This window comes from Crotalus tigris, unplaced genomic scaffold (assembly GCF_016545835.1).
Source record: "Crotalus tigris isolate CLP2741 ecotype Arizona unplaced genomic scaffold, ASM1654583v1 scf7180000024279.507856, whole genome shotgun sequence".
NCBI lineage: Eukaryota > Metazoa > Chordata > Lepidosauria > Squamata > Viperidae > Crotalus > Crotalus tigris.
Genome location: NW_024100451.1, coordinates 79,833 through 105,349, shown reverse-complemented (window position 1 = coordinate 105,349; position 25,517 = coordinate 79,833). Strand labels below are relative to the sequence as shown.

The following is a 25,517-nucleotide window of genomic DNA, read 5'->3' as shown; positions in this document are numbered from 1 at the left end:
ATTTATATATATATATATTAGATAGGTCGGAACTTGCCATGTTGATCTGTGCATCCGGTAACTTCCAATTTTGATTCCTTTTAATGTGACAGGTATGATTTAAAACCTTCAACTATATAGAATGCAGCTGCATGCCTTTTAACAGCAATGAACAGGCAAGTCTTTCAATTTCATCAAAAACCTTTTGCTTTTGGACCACTGATGATTTTTTGCTTCTGAATTCCAGGAGCCCAACTCAAAAAGTGAGTTGGTTTTAGATTACACTTACCCATATGAGCCCATAGGCCAAATATTACTATATCAAGATTTTGATTTTGTGTGTATGTGTGTACCTTCAAGTCAGTATTGACTTCTGATAACTGCCTGGATTAGTGTTTTCAGTTTTCTTGGCTTTTCAGAAGTGGTTTGCCATTGCTTCCTTCTTAAGACTGAGAGGGAGTGACTGGTCCAAGATCACCCAGCAGGCTTTGTGTCTAAGGTGGAATTATACCTCTAACCTGAACCACTATACCAGTGATTCTCAACCTTTCTAATGCCGTGACCCCATAATACAGTTCCCCATGTTGTGGTGACCCCCAAGTGGGTGTGGCCACCAATAAGAGGGAGTAGGACAGCTAGGGAAAAGGGAAAAAAATGGCGGACAGCATGGTTTGGTGACCCCCGTGAAATGGTCATTCGACCCCAAATGGAGTCCCGACCCACAGGTTGAGAACCACTACACTATACCAACTTCTCTCTCTCTTAATAGAATACAAAAAAATAAAAGAAAATATGAGAGCATCAAACTGTTTGGAGTTACCGTGTAAAGATTTCAATTCTGAATGTGATTTGAGTGAATGGTGAAATATTTAGAGGTGAGCCAATGGAAAAATTGGCTTGCTGTTGAGGTAAGCTAGGAAGATCCGCTGAGGTGATTGCTCTGCAAGCAGTAGCTTGTCCCATTGTAGTTCAGTGGCGCCACTATTTGGCACAGAGGGTGATGGGCTCTGCCTTTTGTTTCTTTGCCTTTCCTTCACATTTAGAAGCATTTTTGCACATTTAAGGCAAAAATGATATACTGGGCAGTTCCAGGACCACATGCATTCATTCTGAAGTGATAATGAAAGCAAAAACAGGACAATCCCTTGTATTTCACCAAAAAAAAAAAAAAAAGCAGCAATGCAGAAAAGATAGTCAAGAGGTATGTAACATAAATGGATACATGTGAATTTAGAAATAATTACAATTTAAATAGAAATATATTACTAAAAAAAAGTCACCCAGCCCAATCTGTCTTTTCATGTGCCAAAATCTCATGAGCAATTTCTTATGCCACTTGTGTTTTCATCAGACTTAGTTTGGAGCATCCTTTAGGGAGAAAGACTGTTCCTTGTTTGTTCTTTTTTTTTTAAAAAAAAGGGAGGGGGATGATACTGTATCTGATATGTAGCTGGCCAGATATTTTATTCATCCTTGAAGGTCATCCTTTGGGATCTTTTGACAACTATAATTAGATATCTGATAACAAGGGTGAGGGCCTCAAGAGCCCCAGCTTATGGAATCACCTCAACGAGATATGCTAGGTGTCCATATTAATCACCTGACATCATCCTAAGATCTTCTTCTTCCAGGTGAATCTTGAGACATCTAAAATAATGTCTCATTACATTGGGAAAGTACTTGTAGTCTGATTATACTGGGATATTACTTGTTAATCTTTTTTTTTTAAAATGGCTTTTCCCATTTTACATAGCTTTGTAATTGGCCCAAGAATATTCATTATCACATGAAATAAAAACAAAACATTGCATAGAAAATGAGGCCATTGTAACCCCATGTCTTTCATTTAAAAAAAAAAAAGGAAGTGGGGAGGCACATGATACACTCTCACAATAGCACTAGAGACCCACGTGGGAAACTGATATGTAGTCCTTTTGATAGCATGAGAACACCAATTCCCATTTTATCACTTCAACTGACCTCTTGTTCCACTTAATTCAGTGGCCTTAAATTCAAGTTAAGTTGCTTTTCTATTTCTCTACAAGTACCTCTACCTTAGATACTTCCGTCTTATTATTACAATCAACTGGTTCTTCAGACAAAGAGGAACAAGAACTCAAGTTCCACAGGAAAATAATTTTATTAAGTATTTTTTTAAACAACTACTTAACTTTTACTCTGATAAAAATATTTACACTCTACCCACCTTCAAGAAGGTTCCAAAAATATAAACACTCTTATTTCTCCCAAGAGGAAGAACAAGACATTCCCCTCTTTAAAAGAAAAACAACAACAACAGGAATACATTCATATTTCCCATTTTCTTTGAACTTAAGTAGTTGTACAAATAGACTTCTGAAACATAGAATATGCATATGTACACATTTATAATAGATTTTTGCAAAGAAAGGCAACAACTGTGTACAAAAAATGTGGTTTTTCAAACCAACAATAAAATATAAATGGTCAAACACAACCTGTAATTGAGCATAGTGCATTCTAGCAGTTGGTGCAATAATATAATCAGAGGGCAGTACGGCATTTTTCAAAACAAATTATTAATACCACCATTTGACCTGATCTTTCAAAACTTTAATATTCGGAATCATGGCGGATTGTTCAGTCCTGCAAGATTCATTCCATCTAGGGTCAATTTACATGTTGGCAATTTTTCTATTGTTCTGTGTTGCTCTGCTGTCCATCTTCCAGGAAAAGGCAGGCATCTCCCTTGCACTGTCATGCTCCAGCCAACAAGAGGACAAGCAGGAGGCAAAGACCACAATCCATGACTCACAATTCATCCCTGGGAGTGACTGTGGTTCGTATACTGCAAGATGAAGCCCCAGAATATCATATCTGGTCTCTATCCTAAAATCAGACCACATGCTTTTTTTTAACCACATAAGGAAGAGGTTCTTCCTCCTTACCAAGAGATTATTGCTCATCTGCTTCTTACAAGCTCTAATCCAATTTCAAGAACCAACCTTGGCAGGAAATTGTCTTTTCAAAAGTGTTTCACTCAACTTATACAGAAGGAAGGACTCTTCTAACTTATACTTTTCTGCCCTAGCCAAAAACTTGTTTAGTTTTGCTAGAGCATTTCTGTTCTGCCCCAATTGGATGAGTATGGGTGGGGAAATATGACACACGCACACACACACATTCTCTCTCTCTCTCTCTCTCTCTCTCTCTCTCTCTCTCTCTCTCTCTCTCTCTCATCAGCTCCCACTTGTCTAGTTTATGCTATAACCAAGAAAACTGTCTCTGGTTCTACTATAAAATGCTACACTCAAATAGGAAGGTCTAGGAAGAAGATGCTGAAAGGATAGGTTTGAGATGGCTCTGGATTTCCACAACATGGTCATGTGAGGGACTACCACCAGTTATCTCAAAATATTCTAAATAAGGCCTCTGTTGTGTCAAATTATAATGTGTTTTATGGTACTGATTTAGATACCAGTTTATATTGGTTTTGACAAGAATAAAGCTATATATGTTCAACTACAGATAGGGAACCACTTTAAAATAGAAAATATATTTGATTATTTTAGATAGTACAACACTTGGGGGAAAAACTGAGAACCAGGCAGATAATAGGATTCTACTGATTCTTCACAACACACCTGGATCAAGAGTAACAGCCATTCCCCAGTCAAAGTAGCAAGCTGATGACACTTTACGTTAGTCAAAGGTGGACCAGTATCTAATTATTATGATAGCCAATGTCTTTTCCTAGCGAATAGGTTTTTGTCAGAAATTAAGAAAAACAATGTTTATAATAAGGAAAAGGCATATGGTCTGTTTTTCAAAATGGCCTCCTCAGAGCAGTACCTATCAAGCAGTTCAAATTAAACAAAACTTTCAGATAGCATTTGGGGAAAAGGGAAATTTTGTTGAGCTGAAATAGGCAAGAAACTAGATTCAAAATCTCCCTGAATGCTTTACTAGCCAATGACTGCTATCCGAAGGATTCATAGCTATGCTATAATAAATTTTATCTATCTGGATGTTAAGATCTCAGATATCAGTGGTGCCAGAAAGCAAGAGAAGCCATTGCATCCAATTATGAATTTTTGATTCTGGAGATCATTACCTGAAAAGCCCTCATCAGATTTTTCTTTCTGCAGTCTCTCTAAATCTGTTTAATCTTTTTGTTTTCTTTCACAACTTCAAAGTATAATCCTCGCTGATTTAAGGTCTCTCAGATAGCTGAAAGGTAAAAGCATATCCAAACATTATTTTAATGTAACAATCACACACACACCTCTCTCCTCTTTTTCGCTAACTGGGATGCGTCTTTGAAAACTTTTCTAGGACTTGGGCACGTAGCCTCCCACACACACACACATGGTTTAGAATGGGGAGAAATCCAAAATAATTTCAAACTCAGCCAAACAGAACAAGAGAGCCTCTTGTTTAGTCTTTGGTTTCCAGATCCAAAGGAGACATCTGCTTCAAAGCTTGAAGAAGAGCTGTAGAATCCATGGGGGAATGGGACGGTATAGGCGAAGGGAGTCGGTGAGGCAATAGCAAAGGAGAAGACATTCTCTCTGGGTTCATCAATCCTGAAAGTGCTGCAGTGGATGTTGGGAGGCTTGGATACAAGATAGGCACAGAGGCCGGATACCAACACTTCTCCAACATAGGCAGGTAGGCTGTCGCCGAGGGAGGGAAAACATAAAAAGGCAAACAAAGGGGAGACTGGTGGGGATGTGGACCTAAGAAGCTGTTGGAGGAAGAGCCAAGCACATTATTAAAATGGTCTTCATCCTCCGACATGTCCATCCTGGTCCGTTTTGCTGGTGGATCCTCATTTTCTTGTTTAATAGAAGGGATTCTCTCTTGGGCAGTGTACTTCAGCTCCGTGTCCTTTTTAAAATACTGTGGGTCAGATTTAGAGTCACTTTTTTCTAGCTCACCCCCATATCCACTGTCTGTGTCTGTGTCACTACCACTCTGCTCTCCACTGGAGTGGGCAAAAGTCCTCTGAATCACAGGCACACAGTTTTTCCCATGTGCCTCAGCAGCTTTGGTCAGAGATGGAGATTTATCCTTCAGATCTGCAAGCTTTGGGGTGGCGTCTACAGGCTTTCGGCTGATTCCACTCTGCAGAGCTTCTGCCATTCTGTGCAGGTGGCTCATGAACTGAGATGATTTCAGATCCTTGACATTTTCGTGCTTGGCCAGGTATTGTAACACTTCTTTGGCACACATCTGGAAGCCAGACCGAAATATCTCTTGGCTAGATTCAAGACTCCGTGGTGGCAGCTCATCTGAAGAGATATTAGTCACAAATTAATCTGATACACCAAAAAGATTCAGTGGACATGAGAATGTCATGCACTTCTAAGAAAGTATATCTACTGAGAAGCCATTAAGTCACCCCAGTTTCCTTCCAGGTAAGTGTGCACATGGGAACTGCTTCAGAAAGAAACTTCGCTATAATGGATTAATTTATCTGAGCTTCTAAAAGTGAAATCCGGGTTTTACTGTACTTAAATAAAAAAGGTATCACTTCAACAGAATGTTAAAATCCAGGTTTGGAGTAAGGGAGAAGCAGCTGAATGAAATTGGTTCTTTATCAAAGTAAGTCTCCAGTTAACAGTTAATCTTTTTAATGAATGGGAAACCGAAACATCAGAGGAGAACCTCAAAGTACTACTGACTTCAATGAGAGCAGGCACAAATCAACTGAATTACACAGGAAAGAGCTTCTTACACTAACCCTGTGTAATTGCACATTTTGCTTCATGTTTAAATGTTTAGATTATTTCACTAGATGGATCCACCCCTTCGCATAGCCTTTCCTCCACATTCCTGGAGCTCATTCACAATACCACGAGAAAGGGCTATTCACATATTGCTAGTCATCCATGCAGTGAGAGACAGCAGGGCGCTGTCTTGGCCCAGGAAGTCAATACTTCAGACTATTCCCTTTTCCCCAATTCCTACAGTATTACTCTGTCTACCTTGTTGTTACATCTAGAACATCTTACATGAGGAATTACCACTGTTAATGCGGACAGTCCCTTTATGCTAGGGATAGTAGTATCCAACCAAAGGGCTCCTCCAATTATAGAAGAAAATACTGGATCAAAATATAAAATAATTTAAACTTGAGAGCAGTTGTTATCAATCTGATGTTTTCTCAGTTAATTGGGGCTGCAACTTCCAATGTACATAAAACTCTGGAAACCACATTTGGAGGACTGCTTTAAAGGACAACAGAATATGGCTTGAAGAAGCAGACTTAAAGAAATAAGAGAACTACTTCTTCACAATTTGGAACTGCAACAACTAATCCAGATTTCTAGGCTGCTGGAATATTATATAAGAAAAAGTCATTTTGATCTACAGATGATGCATGGCTCAGTAGCCCAATCTTTTTTTAAAAAAAGTGTTTGGAACTTAAATAAAGAACTCACCCTGACTGAAAAGAACGTAAGTTCAAGATGAAAGGGCAAAGACTGCCAAGTTTTATAGTTCTTCAAAAAATGAGGGAAGGATAAATTAAAGAAAGCTTTACCATGAGAAGTTTATTGTAACGAGCAGAGGTATGTTTTAATAGAGAATTTGGATGTGAAAGGCATCTGTGTCTATAGAAAAGGTGTTAAACAATATGTACTCACCAGCATGCAAACCTTTTTGGAGAGCTATGATCTGCTGCTGCTGCTGTTCAATGAGACTGGTTAATGCTTTGACATGCTTCAAGGTAAGTTCAAGAACAACAGCTTTTTCTAAGTGTCCTAAAGTCTGAAAACAGGAAAGGAGTGAGTTGGTCAGCTGAAGGAAACAGAATGCAGGGAGCAATATGTCCTGGCAAAGTATGGGAGGAAATGGGCAGGGACTGAATTAAACATAGCATAATGTTCCCAATGAAACCCACTTTTATTCTGATGAAAAGCTACTTAAATCTATCCTGTGAATTAGTAACAGAAGTTACAGTCATGTCTATATATTTCAGGTAAAAAAAAAAACCTGGAAGAAATAGAACAATAACTAAACAGAAAGTGCTTTAAAAAAAAAACAATTCCAAAATAAAAAACCCAAATCAAGATTCATTTTTCAAATGGAAACTGGATCATTTAAGTAACATTTTCCTTATTTTTTTAAAAGTATGCAAGCATTGATTGCAGTCCTATTTTATCACAGGAAACAGGAAACTTTAATTTTGAAAGTTCTGGAGTATTTTGATAAATTAGAACATGGAATTTGAAGCAACAATATAGTTAACATAGAAAAAAGGATGAAATCAAAGCTACCCAATCATTCCAAAATAAACTGTGGTCTCCTGTCAGTTTTAAGGTGTTGTATACTCTGAATCTCACTTGCAAGTTCTTCAGAATTGTAAGACCAAGTACTGATAAAAAGCATAAAGCTGCAATGCTACCCAGACACAGCCCTTTTCACTTTCATCTGCAGTGACCAAGCAATCCTCTAGATGGCGCTTTTATCCATACAAAAATCCATTCAGCCTAACCTCTGAAAAGGAAGACAAGTCTGGACAGCGGCCAGATTTTTACTTACTGTAAGTTTGAGATGTTCTGGTAAAAGATCTTTCAACTGGGCAATGCATTCATTAATCCTATCACGCCTTTTCTTCTCAATCAGCCTGTGAGGCAACTTATAAGTCTCCTGAAAGGAAAAAGGGGGAAAAACTAGTTTAGAACATCTGTTTCTGAATCAAAGCTGAATTTGAATGAAAGAAGATAGAACCATTTTCGTTGCAACAGGAAAAACTCCTGAAACAAAATACTTCCGGGAGATCATTACCACGGACATATCCAGGAAAATACTTTATGCAACACTTCTAATCAAATAGGTTTTCATAGTATGAGGCTACTATAATAATTTTATCCTCCAAACACCACTATCCTGTAGCCCCTAAGCCAGTGGTTCTCAACCTTCCTAATGCCGTGACCCTTTAATACAGTTCCTCATGTTGTGGTGACCCCCAACCATAAAAGTATTTTCGTTGCTACTTCATAACTGTAATTTTGCTACTGTTATGAATGGTAATGTAAATATCTGATATGCAGGATCAGACTCTAGAGTCTAAACTTTCGCATTCTGCTCCCGAAATGAGGGGTCTTCTTCTAAATCATCAAAACGCTTTTAAAGTAGAAGCCCAACTCTGCAGTAAAAAGGGAGCAACGTCATTCACCCAAGAAGAACCCGAAGCAAAATAAATAAATGCAATTGCACTTACCTTACTGTCGTCCCCTCTTTTTAACCCTCTTCTGGGCTTGTAAACTTGATACATGTGAGCAAAGTCCAACCTGTTGATGACAACAAGAAGAATATATTGTTTTAACAAAAAATAAAAAAAATAAAAATGATATTTTAACTCGCCGGTAAGAACGCGAACTTCCCCTTCCCCCAGACGGCTAGTGTAGGCGTCGCTGTCCTCCCCAAGGAAGGTCTTCGAGGCCAACGCCGGGCAGTTCAATCGGGCGATTTTCCCGTGAAAAAGCAACGCCCGTCAGCCCTTCGGCGCGCGCTCTTACCCGGACATGTCCCCGCCGTCGAACGCAGCCAGCTTGCCCAGACAAGCGGGAGGAGGAGGAGGAGGCTGAGCGCTGGTGATCCTTTCCATGGGCTTTCGGCTTCTCCGAAGACTTGCTTGGCACCTGGCCGGCCGGAACTGCCCTTCCACTCCAGGCGAAGCCAATGAGAGACCCGGGATCGCCTCCCGCCCCAGGAGCCGCCACACGGGCTCGAGCAGGGGATGCCGAGGGCTGCGCCGAGCGAAGTCAAGTTAGCGGTGGCGGTGGCGGCTGCTCATGTCATCTCCGGCTACCTGGAGCGGCGGGTTGGAAAGGGGCGCCCTTGCGCCGGCGAGCTGAGAAGTAATTGGAAGGCTGCAGGCTGGGTTAAATGTGAGCGAGGGGGTGGAGGGGAGCGACGCGTTTTACCCTGTGACTCCAGGCACGTCTGGCTGCTACCGGAGGGAGGGACGGACGAGCCTCGCCTCTCCCTCCCTCCCTCCCTCATCACATGAGCCTCACGTGTTGGCCAACGCTCCAGCCTCTCCGCTCCCGGCCACACAAGCAGGCAGGGGCGTGGGGGAGGGGGGGGGAGAGAAGCGGCTGCCGCTGCTGTCGAAACGTGATGGGGTGATCCCTCTCTCTCTCTCTCTCTGTTTCTCTTTCTCTCCCCCTCCCCGTCGTCTCCTGTGCAATGTGCGTGGTCCGGAGGCAGGCGAAGAGGGAAGGGGGGGGGGAGCCACCGCGTGGGTTTCCCTCTGGAACTTGATCTGCCCGAGGTGATCACTGGTCCTCAGCCCCCGAGCCTCAACTTCAGGACGGGCGGATGGCTGTCGTGAAGGAGCTGGTTGGATGTGCTTCTTCTTGGGCCGTTTTTCGTCGAGAGTTCTCCCCTGCAGTAATGAACCCCTGGCACAGTAAATGAAGAAGGCCTGTTCCACCAGCTCTTTTCCCGAGAGACGCGGGCAGTTTTTCAGATGCTCTTCCCCCGCCCCTTGTCTGGCAGCTGCACGTTTTGTATAGTAAGGGGACATGCGGTATCCGGACAACAAAAGTCTGCAGGACCGCTAGTTTGGTAGGAAGGGATTCCTTTTCTTCCCCCTCTTGACAGCCATCTGGTGGTCATCTAGATTTTTGCAGCCGAAGGATGGCAGGCTGATTTTTCTGTGCCACAAAGCTCTGGGGGGTGAAGAGCAGGGCGAGGCCAGCTATCTGGCTCGAGCGGCGCCAGGTATCCTATAGCCCAGCGGGCAGTGCAAATATCTTACCGGATTGTGCTGTGAGTCAGATCCCAAAGTACACCTTTCTTTATTGTGACAACTGTGACTTGCAGGAACTCAAGGGGCAAGAGTAACACTTGTTCCTATCAGGAAAATTATATGGAGGGAAGAGTTAAAAGCCTCACCCACTGTATGTCTGTCTGAGAATGCAGTTCCCATTTCCAGAAGGCCATGTCAGTTGGGAATTCTGGGTTTGCAAGGCTCCAGAAGGCTGTTTCAGGGAAGCCCTGGTTGAATCAGTCATTCCCAGCTGCATATTTGCAGTTGAATGAGGACATTCTTCCAGTCTTTTCCACAGAAATAGGAAGATGAGTTAACTGATGAAAGCCCTTATTTGGCCCTAAATGACCAGGGAGATGGGCTAATTCAGACTCAATAATCTTATAATGTTCTCATAATGATTATAAAACAATTTGTACTTAAATCTGTTCAAAATTAAATAGTCATTCTCAGTCAGAGACCACTGAAAGATAGTTTGACATTTGACGGTGATGTGATAGTTGAGGTCACTCTTGAAATTAGCCTGAGAGAAGAATCAAAAGGCAGTAAATGTTATATACACATTTTCTATCAACAGATAAAAATATATCAACACTTCCTTGTAAAGTGGGTTACAGTTAGTACGTTGCCACTAATGACCCTACAGCAGTGTTTCCCAAACTTGACAATTTTAAGGCATGAGGACTTCAACTCCCAGAATTCCACAGCCAGCGTTGCTGGCTGTGGAATTCTAGGAGTTGAAGTCCTCATGCCTTAAAATTGTCAAGTTTGGGAAACACTGCCCTACAGGGTCATTAGAAAAGTAGTGATAGTATTCTAAAGCAGGACCATATCTGAGAAACCTAAGAAGTCAGGGTTCAGACTATGCTGAGCATACTTAGGTCACTGACAGCTTCTGGTACCACATTCTTAGTGGATGTTTTTCTGCTAAGAAAAAAAAGGAAAAAAAGCAGAAGAAATAATGCGGAAGACATGAGAAGATTCGAAGTGCAAGGATGTTGCCTTCACTCGCTTCCCCATCCTGTAGAATTCTCTGAATGGGTCGTGGTAATTGCATAATAAAATCTGGAATGAGAAAGTCCCATCAAACTTCATGGAACTGAGTCAACATACATTGAATTGAATGATGTTGCTTCATATCTCACTTTAAAAATAAACCTAATAATACTTCAGAGCTGTTATGAAAAGGAAGAAAAATTAAACCACATTAGGGTCAGTGGAGCAGCTGGATAGATTTTAAACTCTGGTCTTGTGGGATCCTAGTTTTCTTTCTCTAAAGATGGTGATATGATTTAATTTTATTATTTCAACATCAAGTCAGATATTTGCCATGATTGCACCTCCCTGCATGAATGTGACCTGGACATCTGCCCCAAATCCTGTCTTGATTGTGTCATGGGTTAAACAACAAACAGCAGCTGCCATAAAAGCCAACACAATGCTAGGCTGCATTAACAGAGGGATAGAATCAAGATCATGTGAAGTATTAATACTACTTTACAATGCCTTGGTAAGGCCACACTTGCAATACTGCATCCAGTTTTGGTCACCACGATATAAAAAAGATGTTGAGACTCTAGAAAGAGTACAGAGAAGAGCAACAAAGATGATTAGGGGACTGGAAGCCAAAACATATAAGGAACGGTTGTTGGAATTGGGTATGTCTAGTTTAACAAAGAGAAGGACGAGGGGGGACATGATAGCAGTGTTCCAATATCTAAGGGGCTGCCACAAAGAAGAGGGAATCAAGCTATTTTCCAAAGTGCCTGAAGGCAGGACAAGAAGCAACGGGTGGAAACTAATCAAGGAGAGAAGCAACCTAGAACTAAGGAGAAACTTCCCATGAGAACAATCAGTGGAAGAACCTGCCTCCAGAAGCAGTAAATACCCCAACACTGGAAGTTTTTAAGAAGAGACTGGACAGCCATTTGTCCGAAATGGTATAGGGTTTCCTGCCTGAGAAGGGGGTTGGACTAGATGACCTCCAAGGTCCCTTCCAACTTTACTATTATGGTTATGGTTATATGATTCTGATAAAGGAGAATATTGTAGCTCATGGTTGAACCAGCTAAGCTCAGAGAACATCAATGATACGATTGTTGTTCCTTTGCTAAATTCCACTCATAATGCTATATGCCCCAATTACTATGGTGTCCAGGCTATCTGTGTACCAATATGAACATATCCTTTGTAGGGTTGATCTGACTTGCTTTCTCCCCACTCACTTATAGTTGCTTATATCAGTAGATTATTGTTTGCTATATGATCAAGTATTTGATGATTGCAGTTGGTAGGAGCAATGGTCTAGGTCCATGGTGGCGAACCTATGGCATGGGTGCCAGAGGCGGCACTCAGAGCCCTCTCTGTGGGCATGCGTGCCGTCGCCCCAGTCCTAGGCCTTCAGCTGGATTTTATAAAACCTTTTCGCTTTAGGTCTCCGCCGCCGTGTGCAAAAAAAAAAAAAGGTTCAATCAATCAGTCAATTTCAACTTCTCGTGGGAAAAAAAAGATCTTGCAAAGCTGGAATTGATTGATTGAACTTTATAGTCCCACCCAGTCTGCCGTTACCACCGCAGCCATGCCCACCCAATAGGCCACACCCAGCCAATGGGTCACACCCAGCCAATGGGCCACACCCACCCAGCACCCGATGATGCATCAGTGGGTTTTGGGTTGCAGTTTGGGCACTCGGTCTCTAAAAGGTTTGCCATCACTGTTCTAGGTTGTTTGTCTCCTTGATTAGTTTCCCTCTGTTGCTTCTTGTCCTGCCTTCAGGTGCTTTGGAGAAGAGGTTGGCACCCCCTTTTGTTTGTGGCAGATATTGGAAGACTGCTCTCATGTCACCCCAGTCCTTCTTTTGACTACAAATCACTCAAAGGCTAAAACGTATGAAGAACAGCTGCGGGACTTGGGTTTGGCTAGTCTAAAGAAAAGAAGAAATAGGGGAGACATGATAGCAATCTTCCAGTATATGAGGGGCTGCCACAAGGAAGAGGGGCTCATGTTATTCACCAAAGCACCAGAGAGAAGGACGAGAAACAATGGTTGGAAACTGATCAAAGAGAGAAGCAACTCGGAATTAAGGAGAAACTTCCTGACAGTGAGGACAATTAACCAGTGGAACAGCTTGCCACCAGAAATTGTGGGCGCTCCGTCAGTGGAGATTTTTAAGAAGAGGCTAGACAATCACCTGTCTGAGATGGTATAGGTCCAGCACTTTGTGAAAACAGATCAAATTGTCTGCACCTGGCTTGTGATGCAAGTCTGAACATTATTCATACTGAAGGAGTCATTCAGGGTGGAGACAAAGACAACCATGAAAATACTTCTCTTTTGGCAGGCTTTCTCTTGGAAATTCCCAGAAGCAATAAGTAAGGAAATAGCTAAAAGAAGAAGACGCTGGACCTGTTGGTGAACTCTGCAAGAAGCTGTATAGTGTGGAAGAACTTGTGTCATTGAAGGACCCTCAGATTTGTATTCAGAGCATCCTAGGTTCAAATCTTATATTAGATGTCTTTTATTTCAGGCCGCAGAGAGGCAGTTGTGGCTTAATAGGACAATTTGTCTGAGGTGATCTAAAGCATTTTCCTATGCAAATCTAGAAGCTTGGATTTGCCGAATCAGACCATGTTTTGAAAGCCATGTGATTCTTGGTGTGATTACTGAGAATCAGGATGTAAAGTAGCTGGATAATCCACAAGACATGCAAGAAAGTTCCCAGGGTAACTCACCAAGAGGCATGAGTTTGCAGCATCCTGTGGATGAATTTTCTTTCCATAGAAGTCAGTGAGGTTAATCAGGGATTATTGCTAAAACCAAAACACTAATTATGAAACCACAGTACAGTGATGTGTTCCACAAGACCAGTTGACTGCTGCCAAAGCTGCTAGCTGATTGAGTTGATGTGGTATTTGAGAACCATGCCAGTTTTATTTCTTTACAAGTCTGAACCTCTAAGGAAATCCCCATGGAGAAAGCAGGCAAAGAAGGCAAGGGATTTTTTTTCTTTTTGCCCATCTAAATCCATAGGCTCTCTGCTTCTCTCCTTCCTTCTGTATCTCCTCCTTCTCATTCCAGCTTCTCACCCCACCCCAAACATCTAGAGGACTCTTCAGTTCTATGACTGATTTCAAATGACTTGTAGACCAGGGATTTGTCAAAGACATCAACAGTGCCATTAATATATACATTCGGAGAGCCATGGCTGTGCTGACCTTTTGTAAATGGACCGATGAAGCTGCTTCCTATAATCCAGAATGGGGCTCTGGAGAGGATTTTTTTTTTTTTTCCTTATCCCATCTTCATTTAAGCAAAGATGATAGAACTGCCATTTGGGCAACAATTCCGTACAGAATGATGGAAGGAAAGTCCCATTGAAATCTATGATGATACCATAATAATATTGGAGCAATTCTTGGCATTTTTGTATTCCAATCTTAAATATCGTTTCCAAGTATTCCAATTGGAAGTATTATTTTAGTAATAATTTTATGTTGCCAGGGCTACTGCAAGCAGGTGTGCAAGTTATGCCAGGCACAAATTAAGTTTTGATAATCAATTCTCCATTCTGAACACAAACTGCCTCTGCTTACCAACGTCAGATTTCACTTGTTCCAAAATGATTGCTGTATATCAATTCAGAGAAACCATGTATATTGAGCAATTTGAAACTGTCAGTGCTGCTAACATCTTTCAGTGTGCATATTGCTACAGTTCCAGGAAGGTAACAAATACGACTTGTGCCAAGTCCTTTGTGCAGTGACAAACTTACCTTATAGGTCAACAACAACCCTGTACATTGCTATGCCTTAATTTAAAAAAGAGTTTTAAGTATCTTCTACTGCCTTTGAAATATCTACACTACATCTTGATCCTATGAGATTCTGAACAAAAAAGTGCTCTGGAATTGGATGCTAATCATGCATGTCTCTCCTTCTTTTCATTTTCTCTAAAGTAAGTGTAAGGCCCTGCATTTGCAGAGAGCAAAGCTTAATCCTTTTTTTCTCTAATTATCTCCTTCCTGAATCCTCTCTCAAAATCTCAATTGACACTAATTAAGGTTACTTTTTCTTTTTTCTTTTCTTTTTTTGTGGGTGGCAACTTTTAAAGGAAGAACTGATCAACAGTGAAGGATTTGACTATTCTATCCCATATGTTTACTTTTGGAGTAATTAACCTAACATGTAGTTTACAGTAGTCCTACTGTTAATAGAATCGGTTTGTTAAATATGTTAATTTAGCATGGAGTTGGAGCTATTACATCATGCAGGGTCACCTATTGAAACTTCAACGAAAGTTTGTTTTCCATAATTATATAGGGAGCTGAAATTGTAAAAGAGATTTCTGCTTTCATCCAGCAGCCAGTCCTTTGAAAGAGTATTTTTTGCAAATGATCTTGTAATATACTTAGCTTTAATGGCAAGCTCAGACTGAAGTGTTTTCATTGCTTAGGCTGCCCTGTCTGGGCTGTAGAAATTTAGATGACCTCTAGAATGGCTGTAAAGATTGTAGATATTTTTTGTCATCTTGTGGTTCTGGGTTTTCGCCAGCCATGTAAGATGGCTCTAGCTTAGGAAATAAAGAAATAGAAACTCTTGTTCCTTTGTGCCTACATTTTTTTTTGCACACTATGAGTTTTGAACACTAATCAATTATATCTACTATTGTGGTTGTCTTGTCCTCCTCCCTCCCCCATCAATGGTTTACGGTTATTGATCAATGATTGAGAGTTACCTCTGCAAATTTATCTACTCATGCTGTCATCACAACAAAAATATCACTCCAATCAACACTATCCATGGTGGGCAAAAACTGTTTGGATATGAAATTTTAACACTAGTGGTAAACGAAAATAAAAACAAGAGCTGAAATAAATGTTTTGCAATAGATTTGGAGAAATAAAGCAATTGCTAACTAAGTAGTCCTTACAAAAAATAAAGATCACTGAATTTAGGAGAATGTTTTTCTAAGTCAGAGTGCGAGCAATTTAGGACAAGGTAATTTGGGGAAAAATTTATCTTTCCTCTGTTTGATTAAAGTCTGTTTTAGTCTTTAGTCTTCTAGATGCTAGATATCCTTTGTAAACATTAAATAAAGTGAAGCCTAGATGGAAGGTGTTGTGTCCTGAGCCTGCAAAAGCAGGCTCGGAACGTTGCAATGGTCCTGGGCATTACAAAAGCTGCCCGGGACCAGACTGAGCGGCGCGCCAGCCTTGTGCGCATGCGCAAGGTGGTTGCTGCCCGGGACCAGACAGAGCGGCGCCGGCCTTGTGTGCATGCGCAAGGCGTGGAAATGCTCTGCTACTGTTGCTTGTCATTGTAGGGGTCCTGGTCATAAAAAGGGGCCTGCGAGCCCTTTCTGTTCATTCGGGTGTGTTGGTTTACAAATAAAGAGCTGTTAAACTTCGCCATGTTTAGTCATCATTCGTAAGCGAACGAAGAACACAACAGAAGGTATATTTACCGGATAAGAAATCTGAACTTTAGCACAGAGAATTTGTCAAAGACTTTCCTAATTCCTGAACAAAGCCAAGCTGCTGGCAGTCTAAGGTCAGCAAATACACTGTTGGAATTGGAGCGGCTGAGGAGAAGTCTGAAGTTCAAAGGTTGATGAATCACATAGAGCAGTGGTTTTTAACCTGGGCAATATTGCCCCCCAGGGGGCGATTTCATTTTTCAGGGAGTGATGGAATGAAAAGGGGGCGATATGGGGGTGATGGAGCGAGATGTTTTGGGGATACTTTTGAGACTTTTTCATACAGTGAATCGCTGTATATCTGTCGTACAAAAACATCAGATCGCTCTCTATTAGTGGATTGAATTGTGTTTTCAATGTTCCTTCAGCTAGCTTCAGTACAGAACGCCATACATATGTGAAGACGCATCGCTTATCTTCATGCGCATTGCGCAGCCGCCTCTACCCATACAGTGGTGCGCCATTGGCCAGAATATGGGAGATATGGGGAAAAGACTGGAAATAAATTATTTGCATTGATATGTCCTGATGACAATTTTAAAGAAAACAAAAAAAGTATTTGCATAAATTGAAGAATTATTTCCTATGATTGAGAAGTTATGTTGGGGGAGGGGGGCGATGACAACTTCCTCATTGGCTCAAGGGGGCGATTCGTTCAAAAAGGTTAAGAATAAGGTGACCAACTTTTTAACAATGAAAAGGAGGACACAAATAAATTGAAGAAAAAATATTGTAAATAAAGAAACATTTTATTCATTGCAACAATAATACAGACAACTTGCATATGCAAAGTTTGCCAGCCGGGTGTTTTGGCGTGCTCAGCAGCAATTCCTATTGGCTTTCGAAAGCCAATAGTGGGAGAAGCACAGCTCATGCAAAAGTTGAAAAAAAAAACCATTAAAAAAAGGTGCCGGAATGCCGTTCTGAGCATTCTATGAGAAAAAAAAAAGCCCTGCAGATTAGTCTTCAAATATCGAAAAGTAGGACATGTAGGAGGACACTTTTTGAGGGAGGACAGAACTTACAAAAGGAGGACTGTCCTCCCTAAAGGAGGGCGGTTGGTCACCTTAGTTAAGAACCACTGACATAGAGTACTATCCTGATGAAGAAAGTTGCTCAGTTAGTAGAATTGCAGTTCTGCTGCTTCAGTGACACTCATAGCCAATAGGAATCTGTAAAAAAAATGCATTTTGGGGTGCATATAAATGTTTAGGGCGAAAGTCACCTTTCTTAAATCTTAAATTTCTGCTAAGATGCCCGTGCAGGTAATGGATTCACAGAGAAAATATTCTGTAGTGGCATAGATCTAATATTTTTAACAGTGTAATCTATAACTAGGCTTAAAATTATTTAATTCAATTTAATGTATTTAATTCCTCTTATGCATCAATAGTTAATTGGTGCGTTTTCCATTCTGATACTACTATGAGCCGAGGTGGCGCAGCAGTTAGAGTGCAGTACTGCAGGCCACTTTAGCTGACTGTGTTCAGCAGGTCAGTGGTTCAAATCTCACCGGCTCAAGGTTGACTCAGCCTTCCATCCTTCCGGGGTAGGTAAAATGAGGACCCAGATTGTTGGGGGCAATGTAAATATATATATATACATTGCTTACTGGTGTACACCGCTTAGAGAGTGCTTGCACTTAAAGCGGTATATAGGTCTCATAAATAAATAAATAAATAAATCTAGATGTGTTGAAATTCCTGGTCATCATATCTTAAGGCCTTATGGGCTTGGAAAGTCCTGGCACACGGTGATTGTACCTGCTAGTTATAATTTCTCAAGGTGAATCATTAAGCCATCCACACCCTGGAAACCATAGGTTCAGTCTTAGACTAAAGGGTCAAAATTACATATTCCAGAAATACAAAAATAATGTATTGATACATTTATGATATATTCATACATTTATCAATATATCATTTTTGTATTTCTGGAATATGTAATTTTGACCCTTTAGTCTAAGACTGAATCTGTGGTATCCAGGGTGTGGATGGCTTAATGATTCACCTTGAGAAATTATAACTAGCAGGTATAATCACCGTGCACCAGAACCTTCCAAGCCCATAAGGCCTTAAGACATGATGATTCATTCATAATTTGATATATTCATAATAGCTGAAAAAAAGATGAAAAGTAAACAGAGAAGATAGAGAAGTAGCCCAATTAAACACTTGAGTTCCAGAGAACAGCAAGAAAAAATGACTTATATTTAAATAAGCAATAAAAAGAAATTGACTATTGTAATTAAATAGAAGGATGAGATATTTATTTAGGAATGTTACAGAAATCAAAGGACCTTTTAATGAAAATATGGCTATAATAAAAGACAAATATCTACTGAAGAAGTATTATATAAAGATCACATAGAATAAACACATGGAAGAATTGGACAAAAAGGGTCCCCAGATCAATAGTATGTATGATGCTTTGATTACTGAAGGAGAGCCAGACATTCTGAAAAAGAAAGTTAGAAAATATTGCTAACAACTTCAGTTGGCCAATAAATGATCAGCCTGCCTCTGCTCGGGAATTCATTTGATTGTATCACCAACAGAATGGTCAGTGAAGTCTGTCAGGAAGAGCCATGGCAAAAACTGTCAGAATAAGGGAAGCCACTATTACCACACCAGATCAGCTAAGCATAATTTAAAGTTGCCTCTGGAATCAGCTGAAGATCAGATGGATATCACATTATCTGGGACAGAAAAGAAAACCAAGTTTGACTTTCTCAAAGCCTAGCTTGACAAATCCCTTATTCAGTAGCAGGTTTCTGTAATGTACACCTTCCATATATGTCAAGCGTGAATGCTAGTGGTTCTAATCAAACATGTCAAGACATGTCTAAGTTGGGGAAAGCTGTTTTAGTCCCGTGGATGCTGTGTGCATGCTAATTTTGAAACTTCCTAGCTTCCTTACAGAACAGTTCTGAATTCTGAAAGTCATTCATAACACCCAGAGACACTCAACAGATTTGAAATCACACTTGTGGCATTTCATAGATATTTAGATGGCATATTTGCTACTAATTGTACAGCGCAGTAGTACTGTATTCTTCTTACCTCTTTTTATCATCATCATAATGTTGTTAGTGTGTAGGGTACTCTAGACATTGCTTACAGTATTTGCTCAGGAATTATAATCAGGTAGACAGAGATGTACATGGATTAAAGGGAGTGAAGAACATGAGCAAATACAATTATAGGTAACAAAATGCCAGGCTAAAATCTCTACCATATATAAGAGTTGCTTTAATTAAAGATCCCATTATAAGATTTCCAGTGGGTTTTATAAAGCAAGCCAGTTAATTGCAGAAATTTGTACATTCAGTTATTGCTCAAGAAAAAAAACACACTGTGAAAAATGCTTACAGTATTTCTTCATAAGGTGGATGGTTCTTCGTTTGTGAAAACTCCTGCTTTGTCCTGTATCCTGAGGTTTCTTCTGCCTACTTAAAATAAAGCTGTGGTGCCTTGCTATCATGGAAAGCAGCTGGTTTTTGGCTTGGTGTGTTATGTGACCCCAGCCACTAAAATTATTTCATGGTTCAACATGTTGTACGAAGCCAGGATATTTTATTAATTGGGTAAATTGTGGCTTAGTGAGTTAGAATGTTGTGAAAACATGAAGTTTGGAAAATAAAATTAAGCAGATGAAGCAAATTCAAGTGGAAAATGATATTTTGATGAGGGGAATGAAGAAAGGCAAAAGGCCTGCTTTTCCTTGCATCAGACAACTCTTTGTCCAAATTCATTGTCTTTGCAAATGTGTCATGATTATTTAATTGTATATATTAAGGATATATGGTGGTTTGGATTCAAAATCAAAAAAGGGTCTCAGAGAGTGAAGAAGCACAAACATTAACAGTTATCTGTAACTCCTTAAAGCATCCAAGTTATTTCTTGGGATTGTGTACTGTAATTACCCTATGCAAATGTATGTTAATGGTGTTAATTTAGCTTGTATTCTGGATTTTAGCTCAGAAGATTTCATTCTCTAACTTTTCTGATTCGTCTACTACTTGTACATACAGAATTTAACTGTCAGAAAAACTTAACATCCATGCATCTCTTTATAAATTTGGTCCTTGAACCTTTTAAATTAAACACATATATCAATGCACTTATTTGTTTATTTAAAGATTTTATTTATTTATTTTTACTTATTTATGTATTTATAAATTACTTTGGTTAAGGCTATTCTAAGTGGTTATAGAGAGCCAGGACGATGACAGTGATGGAGATATGCAAGAACCATTGCCAAGGCAGAGGGGGCTAAGGGCATTTTTTAGATCCAGAACAAAAAGCTAACACTCAGAAGCAGCTTAGTCAGACACCTCCCTATTTCACTGAACTTTAGAAGGAGGAGGAGATACAGCACATTCAGATTTACAAGATCCTATCATTATAGCCAATCTCAATAAAAGTAGTTTTAGCCTTCCTGTGTAAGTTGACTCCTGATCTGATCTGCCTAAATGGGGTTGACTGCGACATACAAAAGAAACACTCACAATGTAATATTTATATAATATATATAAAAACTTCCATAAAATATTTCAAAATTACCAATCAAGTTTAAATCAGTAATAAAACAGTGATGTTAAAATGGTTAACGTAGGTCATATACATTAGAATGGTTTCTATTTTGTTGCCTCATCCAACCCATTACTGAACCCATGTACAGTATTTTATTCAGGACACACACAATCTTTTCTGATTCATATGTTATGAAGAAATAAAACTTTGCATCATAAGCATATGGATGGTATTTCATCCCAGAACTTTATATAATCAATCCAGTTGTTATCAAAACAGTAGTTAAAAAGCACAGAGTACAAGTCAGTCACTTGTGGCATCATAGAGAATTTTTGCTGAGGTATTAAGGCACAATCAATCCAAAGCTACTCTCTTAAATCGTCTCTACAAGCAGGCATGGAATCAACAAAGAACAATGCTTCCAATCCCTATCTCACAAATATAATGCAAAAGGATAAAGTAGAGCAGCATTTATCCATCGTGGCAACTCTAAGATGTGTGGACTTTCATTTCCAATATTCCCCAGCCAGCCAATTCTGGGAGTCGAAGTTATGCATTTTAAAGTTGCCAAGATGGAGAAACACTTCCATAGAGATTATCCATACTTAGCACTACTAAAAACCATCAAGAGGTTTAAAAGGATCAATAGTCATCCTGGCTTTGTCTCTTTCCTATGGAAGGTCTTTGGTAAGGGAGTATGTGGCTAATTCGCTTACAAAACCTAGCCTGAGTGCACAATGATCCAGATAAAAAGTTTATTTTGAGACCATCTGCAGCTATATGAACATTCTTATAATACATTGCTCCCCAAATGGGGTATTCATGATTAGGGGGTAATGTTTTCAAACAATTACGGTAATTTCTATTTATTCCAGCAGGATATCAACAACCTGAAAGTGGAACGTTTTGTGCCAAGTTTTATAAGGTCTGTTTGTCTTTGTTTTCTTCCAGATGGTGTCCAGCTGATTGCAGTCTTGGCATGGCAGTTATCTGGAAGAAGTAAAATGTGTTCCCATGAAGCACATTCTCTGTTTTGCCATGATGTTCTGTATCTGACATGAGTTACTTCTTTGTACGATCTCAGCATTGGTAACAAAACTGAAATATGTAATGCCAAGGATCTTTCTTAGACAGTGCTGGTGAAACATATTTAATCCTTGGGCCTTTTCACTGTGTCATATTCCGTGTATCACTATCATACTGTATGCTGCAGTTGGCAAAACAATACTGTTATAAAATTGAAGCATTGTCTCAGTGTTAATAGTTGACATGGGTCAGATTGGGAACAACTGCTAAAATATACCAGTGCTATTTCAGTCCTGGATTTCATGTCTATCTTAGCATCTCCATCACTGCAAAATGTGCTTCCCAGAGGTGTGAACTGCTCTATCTCTTCAGTGTGTTCATGTCTGATAAGCGTTTTGTGCTTCCTGTAGCTTTCCTCAGTTGCATAACTTTTGTTTTGATGGTACTAATTTGAAGTGTAACTTTGAACTTCCAACTTCTCAGTCCTATCTTAAAAGCATTCCTTGGATTCTGCTATGACATGATATTATCTGTGAAATCATTTAGGTGGTAATTGTCATAAATTTCCAAATCCAAGGAGGGGTGTTGTTGTTTTTTCCAAATATGTGTGCATCACAACCTGTTTTAAGGATGGTAGAAACTTTTCGTCCTGCAGTTATATGTTAACTACTTCTTGGATCTACCCAATCATGTATCATCTAATCTAACTAAGACGGACAAGGATTGAACAAAATTGAACAATTCTTCAGCCACAAAAATTGAAAATGGTCCTCCATAATATATTACATACTGCATAAGATGCCTTATTAGATGCTATGGCAAAAGCATCTCCCAAGCCAGGGGTGGGGAATTAATTTTTCCAAGGGGCTACATAAGAAACCTCCACTATTGTGGAGAGCTATGGCCACCACCCTGCCACTGCCCCGCCCTCATTGCTACCACTGCTGCCCTGCCCCCTCCCCCACCTCAGATGCCCTACTGCCCACTGTTACCATTATCACAAACAGTAACAGCTGAAGGGCCAAATGTGGCCTGCGGGCTATAAAATATTGAGGTCTGCCCCAAACCATATCACAAATTTTGGTGAATAGCCAACATAAATTAATAAACTGCAAAGAAACCGCACCTGAGTAATTAACAGTTGAAAAAAAATGTAGGGTGTGGGTTTAATGACCAAGCCAATGGAGGAAAATGAGGGCAGAGGGATCTGAGGCCTATTGACAAATGTCCTGTATCTCTCACTCTCTGTGTAGGAGATGGGGGTGGGGTGGGAGGGTGGATTTATTTCAAGCAGTTTCATTTCAGATAACTGGCATCAGAGGTATTAGAAGAGCCTTGCGAAATATCAAAGGTCCTCTGGAAGTTAAAGTTATCTAGGGTAGGAAGAGTGATGTGTAAGCTCTTTAACACATGTTTGATCTATTCTAAGAGCTTAATTAACATACAGAACTCAGAATGCAGGATGAGGATCTTGTATGTGCTGATGTGTATCTTTGTATTTTGTGCTGCCACACTGAAAGTGAGATTAAGTCTTTTTTTGGCCTGAAACCAATTGACACAATATTCTCTTCCCTAAGGCCTAAGGTAATTATAAAGGAAGGCCTAAGATAATTGTAAGTGGGGATGGGAATACAAAAAAACCTATTCAGTTCTGACTGAATGGTGAGGAATGGAAGGATTTGGGTCAGGTGACCCTGAGGGCACAGATAAACCTCCAAGTGGCTTCAATGACTTTCAGAAAGAGTGCTAACAATCAGATGACTGCAAGGAATATAAATCCTTCCATCCTCCACCATTCATGGATGAGAAGTGAAACATCTTCAAGGTAAAACAAAGTCCAGGTGCCTTTTGAAGAAACACTTTTGGGACATTGCAGTTTTGTGACAGACAGTATGAGGCCAAATTGTCTTCATGTGCCATTTAGTGCTGGGAAAAGTGATAAGAATATCAGGATAATGTAATCCTTGGATTATGAGATGGAAAGAGAGGGGTTTACTGAAATCATAAACCCCATCTCCTGCTTCTTCCCAAATTTAGCCATATTCATCCTCTTCCTGACTATTAAAAAGAAGTAACTAAAGTGGCCATGACAAACCCCTAGTTATGGTATGGCTCTACAGCCCCCCTAAAGCAGTTGATAAGACATCATGCTGTCTGAAAAGGTGCATCAAACTTTATTTCTCAGATAAGCCTTTTCCAGTCATCCTATTTATAGAAAGGCAGAGTATCTAAAGACCAGACTATCCTTTTATAATTCCACCAGTGGTCCTTAGGAAGGTGGATTTAGCCCCTAAGTAATGTCTGATTTGAAGGACCTTTCAGTAGATGGAACATTGTTTTTAATGGGACAAAGCAAACCAGTATCCACTATGATACTGGCTTTCATTTATCCTTGCAAATTCTATAAAATTGGCGATAAGAGCTGAGAACAAAAATGAGTAAGAACGACTTGCCTGCAGACTTCCATGCGGAAGCGCACCTCCCCCCTTCCAAGATTTCTCTATAACCATCTTCTCTGGGAGATCATGTCTTGAAACACAAGGAAGTCATTAGTAGCTAATTTAGCCAAGCTGATTGCACTGATTTCATCTGGAATTCTGTCATTTTCTTAGTATTTCCCCTTTCTTAATAAAATTCTTTGTTATGTCTATAAATTTTGCTTCACTGGTTTTATAACAGAATTTTTCCCATGTTCAAGTTTGCATGGTTATATAGCTGCCCTTTATATATCAACATTGGACTAAGTTTTTTTTTTTAAGGATTTTGGAAAATTTAAAGCACCTTCCTATCCATTTTCCTAAAGTTGAGCTGAGGGACAGACTAGGAGGTATTTAACATGATTGGTGAGAATCGATCAGGAAAGTTTTTAAATTATTCCACCTCTCCCTGCCCCCCCCCACCATATTGTAAGAGTGGCCAATATAAATGGCCCAGCCCAATAACCTTGGACCAGTCACTCTCTCTCTCAACCCTAGGGAGCAAGTAAGGGCAAATCACTTTTGAAAATGCTGCCAAGAAAACTATAGAGACTTGTCCAGGAGTCAAAAAGATTTTCATGAAGTTTTCCTTCCCTCTCCCCAAATACGAAGCATCACAGCTTTAATATATGTGAGTACCAATTCCCATGTGCACTTCTAGGAAAGTTGCACTATTCCATAGTGGGCAAGTAGCTCTATATAGTTGCTACTGAATTAACTGGTGGTTTGCTGGTTGCTCCATGCTTTTGCCTAATTACAACTTGTCTAGATTTGGAAGAATTATACATACCTTGATGAAAATCTATTGCAACTCACCCTATGTGAGGCTAACTTGAATAGTGTCCAAAAGTTTTAACTGATACAAAATGTAACGGTTAAAGTGCTATTTGATGCAATGTGCAGATGTCATATGATGCCTGTTCTGAAAGATTTACAGTGGTTGCCAGTTGCTTACCAGACACAATTTAAGATATTGGTGTTAACCTTTAAAGTTCTATAAACAATTTTGGCCCTGACTATTTGGGGAACTTCCTTTCCCATTATGAACTTTCCAGATCAGCCACTGAGATTCTTCTGAAGATATTCTCTACTTTCAGAGACTTGTTTATTATTGAATGAATCATAACTATCAAGGTTGCATAGTTCTTCAAATCTGAAGTAAAAATGTATTTTAGAGCATGGCTGGCCACCTATGTAGCAACTTATTAAGCCAAGCACACCTATGTCCTTTGATGAATAGAAATAGAAATAGAAATAGAA

General features: G+C 39.9%; 1 protein-coding gene and 1 long non-coding RNA gene across 2 annotated transcripts; one reads left to right on the top strand and one right to left on the bottom strand.

The window, feature by feature from the left end:
• Window positions 1-2,100: 2,100 nt before the first annotated feature.
• Window positions 2,101-8,947, bottom strand: BHLHE40 (basic helix-loop-helix family member e40). The gene is made up of 5 exons (XM_039323565.1): window positions 8,487-8,947; window positions 8,189-8,258; window positions 7,507-7,614; window positions 6,609-6,732; window positions 2,101-5,252 (listed from the first exon to the last, which is right to left on the bottom strand). Exons 1-5 carry the CDS (start codon window positions 8,573-8,575, stop codon window positions 4,396-4,398), a joined length of 1,248 nt encoding a protein of 415 aa, XP_039179499.1. The 5' UTR covers window positions 8,576-8,947; the 3' UTR covers window positions 2,101-4,395.
• Window positions 8,729-22,356, top strand: LOC120299114. Its single transcript, XR_005554341.1, has 2 exons — window positions 8,729-8,858; window positions 21,706-22,356. It is a non-coding gene; the product is annotated as an uncharacterized LOC120299114 (long non-coding RNA).
• The last annotated feature ends 3,161 nt before the right edge of the window (window positions 22,357-25,517 follow it).

What these genes read in the sequence shown, in the direction of transcription:
- BHLHE40 (XM_039323565.1), bottom strand. Translation starts at nt 8,575, where the DNA reads ATGGAAAGGATCACCAGCGCTCAGCCTCCTCCTCCTCCTCCCGCTTGT. An exon ending in AAAGAGGGGACGACAGTAAG is followed by an intron (nt 7,615 to 8,188) that starts GTAAGTGCAATT and finishes TTTTCCTTTCAG; the next exon opens with GAGACTTATAAGTTGCCTCA. An exon ending in CAGAACATCTCAAACTTACA is followed by an intron (nt 6,733 to 7,506) that starts GTAAGTAAAAAT and finishes TCCTGTTTTCAG; the next exon opens with ACTTTAGGACACTTAGAAAA.